The sequence below is a fragment of the Buceros rhinoceros genome, unplaced genomic scaffold (assembly GCF_000710305.1).
Source record: "Buceros rhinoceros silvestris isolate BGI_N320 unplaced genomic scaffold, ASM71030v1 scaffold18538, whole genome shotgun sequence".
Taxonomy (NCBI): domain Eukaryota; kingdom Metazoa; phylum Chordata; class Aves; order Bucerotiformes; family Bucerotidae; genus Buceros; species Buceros rhinoceros.
The window spans coordinates 6,971-12,554 of record NW_010425314.1 but is presented as its reverse complement, the minus strand read 5'-3'; the positions used below and the strand labels follow the sequence as shown (position 1 = coordinate 12,554).

At 53.2% G+C, this 5,584-nt stretch overlaps 1 protein-coding gene across 1 annotated transcript in view; it reads right to left on the bottom strand.

Annotated features, from left to right (window-relative positions):
- Window positions 1-3,712: 3,712 nt before the first annotated feature.
- LOC104497813 (cytochrome b-c1 complex subunit 1, mitochondrial) overlaps window positions 3,713-5,584 on the bottom strand; it is a gene marked incomplete at its 5' end in the record, with an annotated part of 8,578 nt that continues 6,706 nt past the window's right edge. Inside the window, 3 exons of the mRNA XM_010141101.1 lie at window positions 3,713-3,944; window positions 4,811-4,886; window positions 5,469-5,557. Of these exons, the coding sequence (XP_010139403.1) occupies window positions 3,880-3,944; window positions 4,811-4,886; window positions 5,469-5,557 (230 nt within the window). The remainder of the gene's footprint in view (window positions 3,945-4,810; window positions 4,887-5,468; window positions 5,558-5,584) is intronic.

Here is a 5,584-nt window from a genome sequence, read left to right as displayed (position 1 = left end):
CTGGGTGACACTTCATGACAGGGAGAACTCAGCTCCTCTGAGCAAACCACACAACCCAGCGGCTGGCCAGGGGAAAAGATGCCTGGTCATGGCCATGCCGATACCTCGATCAACCCCTGCACCAAGGGGTCCAAGCAGCGTGAGGCTCCAGCAACGAGAGACACCAGCAGAGCCGCGCTTCTGCCCGTCTCCTAAACCCCGCTCGCCTGTTGCTCCCAGTGCCATTTCTCACCAGCTGCGGCAGGAGAGCGGGTAGAGAAGCAGGCCTGGAGGGCGGCAGGCTCTCCTCCCAAAAGCTCTCTGGCACCGAAGAGGGGCACGGCTCCAAGCCTCTCGTTGCTGTGAAAGCCTCTCTGCAGCTCACTGCTTCCCCGAGGACAGGCTTGGCTCAGCACCTATGATTAGCATCAACTGTACTTTCCAGGGCGGGTAATTAGTCCAGGTGAGGCAACTCCTGACAACTGGCTGCTGTGGCCCCACTCTTGGCAAGCACCCGAATCCCAAACAAGCAGCTCACGTATCAAAGGGGCTGCCTACACCCTGTACATCTGCCCCAGCACCGCAGACGCGCACTGCGGGTACCAGCAGCTTCTCCTGCTAGAGACCAGGGAAACCTGGCGCACTCAGCACAGGTCTCCTGCGAGCGCTCCCCGTTCTCACTGCCAGATTTTATGGACAGGGAGTAGCTCTATATGGCAGAAAAAAGTCTCCGAAGCACTGCGCAGGGGCATCGCAGAGTACAGTGCCACAGTACCCTCCTTCCCAAACCCTCCTCTCTTCCAGCCAAGAGACAGAGTGCCAAGCTGTCAGGGAGGGAAAGCAACTGCCTAGAGGTAGGTGGAGGGCACAAGCCTCAAAGAGGGAACTTTCCCGGGAGAGGATAAGACAGCACCGTGCAGAAGGGGAGGGAGCAAAGGCCTGTCCATACTCCAGACTGAATTTATCAGCACAGTCTAACGGGATTCCAAGCAACCTTCCGAGTGAAGTAGCAAAATAAAACACTTAAGCCATTGAAAACTAGACTGGTCAAAGAGCCCCGCTGAACAATCCCACATTGTCCGGGGAGCCAGGAAACAGATTTACTAGGTCACCCAGGCCATCTCCAGTTTCAGTGACATTGCCCTGTTCCAGGGATGGTTCCACCTCCCCGCTTTGGTGCTGCCACTGTCCTTCACTGGGCAGTGGAAACCGCAGGAAGGGGAGGCGAGAGGTCCAGCAAAAGATCTCACTTTTTCAAGGTTCAGGAAAAGCACTGAGGTAGGACACCTCCATCCCACCAGACATTTCCCAGTTTGGATTCCCTTAGACTGAGGCTGCTCTGGCAGAGGAGCAGAAACACAACCCTACAGCACACACAGCAAGAGACCTGCCAACGAGATGAGAGCTTCAGTTCCTCCAGCACCGAGGGACTCGGCTGCCAAATGCTTGACGACTCCACGCCGGTTCCAGGTTATGCTTCCCAAGCCCCTCACCGAGGCTCAGAGTACAGGTGTCTTTGCCAGGCAGTAACACTCTTGACTCCTGAACAGGTTTCCTTCCCCGCCCTGTAGATCCCCAGTCTGGCTGCTTGGTGTTTACCAAGGAAAAACAGTATCGCAAAGCTCTCGATGCTCGGAGCTGGTAAGACGCCGCGTGTCTGGAAGCACGGAGCACTTCAGCACCCAAACACGATGGGCACTGCAAGGCAGGGTGCCATCGGAACTGCCGCCAGTAGACACCAACACCTCCGGCAGGAGTTAGCCACCACTCCTAGCTGCTAGCAGGCACCCCACGGCACTCCTCAGTCAGCAGCACTCACCAGGGCACGGCTCCTAGTCCAGGCCAGCCCAGACACTCAGATTTCTCAATGGACAAGAGCATCTACGAAGTACCTTCAAACACCGGGTAAGACAGCCGCTCTTGCAGCCTCTTGGTCAGCAGGAGAAGGGTGCTGAAGTGCTGGGATCGCGCTGCTCAGTGCAGCCAGCCTGCTGCTCCTGCAGCAGCAATCTGGAAGACAGCAGTTGCAGAGGGGAGGGAATCTGTTCCTAGCACAACGCAGTGCAGGAGGGCCTGCGGAATTACTCGAGGAAAACAACAGTTCCCAAGCAGACACCTCCAGAGAAGAATCTTGCAGGAAATGCTAAAGCAAGGATGTACAACTCCCTTTGCTTGTATTTATCACCAACTGAAAAACACCCTGGAAGCTCACCTGGGGGGCAGAAATATATAGCAATGGAAGACAAAAGAGGATTATAGTCTGATTGCCGTCACAAAACCAAGACAGAATCATTTACTGGTTCCACAAAGCTTGAGGCATAAGTGAGCTTGTTTAGTTCATCAGCCTTCAGCACGCTTGTAACGAGCCAGAGCTTGCGACAACAGTTAAACCCAAATTGCATCAAGAACATTTAACAGTTTCAAACTTGCCTAGCGTACGCGATGAGTTCAGACGTCCTGACTCTCTGATCAAGAATCCAGATTCAGCACAAATGCTTTAGCACACTGGATTAGTCTCAAGTGAAATGACTAACTCCTAGAAACTTTTACACTATTTTTAAATCCCACTTGTCAGGGCAGCACCTGGAAATTAAATGAGAATCCCAGAGAGATTTATCCCAAAGAGAAGAATTAAACAGGAGTACCTCCCAGCTTCCCAGGGTAGCCGTGACCGGCTGGTGCCACCTGGTGGGAAGCTTTCCTCCATCCCCCTTGCTCAGTTTCTTCCTTTATGTTCCATGTTCCAGTTTCCCGGAGGGAAGACAAGGGAGTCACAACCAGATTAACATGAGAAAAAGCAGAAAGGGCTGAGGAGCTCTGTCAGCTATTCAGACCTGGAGATTGTCGGCCAGGTGCAGGCCAGGTCACTCTGTATACTTTGGTCAGCAGCTTCTCAGCTGTTGCATAGCTCAGACTGACTAGATTAGAAGGAGGTTCCTCTGCAAAAGGGATCTGTAGACCAACACACTCTACAACAATCTCTGCTCATTATTGAGCTGCTTCACAGGAAGCTTAAGATGAGAGGTAACATATCCCCACGCAGGCTCTGGAACGATGTTTGTCTAGCAACAGCTCCAGCTCATCACACCATCCCAACCCTGCTAGAGACAACCGCCTCAATCACACTGAGGCAGCACCAGGCCAGGCCGGGCTGCCCACCCTCACCAGCTCCAGCCGCTGGCAGGAACTCAGCCCACCGGCTTTGTCCGTACCCGATTCCGGAGACAGGAGTTGCATAAACTGCCCCTACAGCAGAGGCGGCCACTCCAGCAAGAGGGTCACAAACAGCCAGGTCAGAGACACTAGCACCACATCCCAGAGACAGAAGAGGCCCAACTCTCCACAGACGTATTTTTATCTCCTTGACGAGCAGGAGAGCACAGAGGGCTCCAACAAGGGCCCATTGTTCTCAGGTCTGCACAAACAGCACTGCTACAGCCTGAGCTTGACCACACTGCTGCCGGCACAGAGGGGCACCACAGAAACAGCTCGAGCTCCCCTGGTAGCCTCATACCAGTGGAAAGACTTCCTTCAGACAGCCTAAAGTCCACTCCTCTGAACCAGGACACCGCCAGCTCAGGACTGAGGAGGCCGGGCTGCAGACAGACAGACAGACAAGATTCTAGCATAAGTCCTGCCTGACTCCAATCGAGACTGACTGGTCCATTATCTCACCAGTTTGGTGATATCAACGATGCCTACACACGTGACCCAGCAAGACACACTCGACTCGCAGCAGGACCAACTCCACCGAGGATATATTTATTTTTATACACAGGACACTGACAAGACAGCCATTTTAACGGGACTCATCCCGCCCCCGGCGCACAGGGCGTTTGGAACCAGAGGGAACCCGTCACAGTCCACAGCTTCGCTATTTCCAGCTTGCAGAAACACGTCCTAGAAACGGACCCAGTACATGGCACTGCGGATACGGTTGTAATCCAAGAGCTGTTCGATGGGACCTGAGCGAACAAAACACGCATTAGTCACTGGAGATGCAGTTTAAATCCCCGTGCAGTTTCCCAGGGTCTTAAAGCAGCTGGCAGCAGAGCAGACTGCGCTCACGATGCAGGGCAGCTACGCACAAACCTAGCAACTATAGCTCAAACCTGCGTCAGGAAAACCAGCAGGTACCATCTCTTGACAGAGAAGCTGTTACTTGTTTCATCAGAGTAAGTTTCCTCATGCTGCTCCACTACGCTCAGCACAAATCCACATACAGGTATGAAATACAGCAGCCACCGAGTCACGGAGACTTTGCCTAGTTCATTCCAACTTCCTGTTCAAAAATCATCTCCCTTTCCCAAGCTGCTCCGCTCTGAAGGCCAGAGGAAACAGCTGCATGGAGGAGGGGAATCCACAACACAGGAAGGAGGCAGCAGAGCAGAGCTGAGCTGCTCAGGCAGGTTTTCCAGGAGGAATTTGTCCTTGGCCAGACAGACATGCCAGAGCAGCACAAGAGAATCAAGTCCCTTCACTTCCCTTACATAAACCACCATGACCCCAGGGTAAGGACACCTGGCAGACGCTGCTGGGCCCGCACCCAGCTATGGGACTCCCAGTCTTAGTCACGGTTCTACAGCGAGCAGAGGTGGGAGGACAGCCAGCAGCTCACTGCCACTGCCTCTCCATCACCTGCAGGTTTGATCTCCTGGCAAATGAGCCTTGGAGAATCTAACGGGCAGGGGTACGAGGATACCAACAAAGGCCAGAGTGGTTAGGAGCCCAGAACAGACACACGAACACTGCCCACAGCTCGCTCCCACTCAGCTCTTGACTCCTTCCGGTTTTTGGAGCTACCGCGTACCGGTTGCCATGTACTACTTACCAACTGCTGCAATTGCAGGGCATTTGTCATAGATGTATTTACTGCAGACATCTCTCACCATTCCGGCATCAACGGCCTAATAAATACCAAACAAGCAATTAATGACCCTTCTAGCAAACCTGCATTTCTCCAAGTTAGATGTTAGTGTTGCCATTACATATCAAGATCACTAAAGAGATACTGTCAGACCCCTGGGGGCCATCAGCACCAACTGAGCAGCTCTTGTCTGAGAAGATGGCTAACACTCCACACAGGACGTTCTTCTGAGGGTACAGAAGACATGGCAGCCCAAAGTCTGAAGCCTTCCAAGGGACGCAGTGGCTGCAGAATTATGCAGCTACATGCTGTCCACCTTTAGGGAAACTGTTAAAGGAATTTCAAGTTGTGCTGCTTAACACAGGCACATGCCCTCATTCTGGGATGGACTGAATCCAGCCACAGGGACACAGGACATACTGAGTTTATGCCAGACATTCTGACATCCTTACACCAGCCTTACACCAGTCAGTGAGCTGGCCAGTGTGAGCATCAAAAGCCTGGGCTCCAGGCAGCCTGACTAGGAGAGAAGTAAACCTCACATCACCGCAGAAAACCAAGGCCAAAAAGCGCTGACACCAGCCATGCTCGGGGACCCCAACCAGAACAAACGGATACCTACAGCAATCCTGGCATCCCACTCCTCCAGAGGGATACGGCGCCCATAGTTTAAGAGGTGGCTTCCGATATTCTCACAGACTGGTGTGGTACCTAGATGTTGAAGATACCACATGGTCA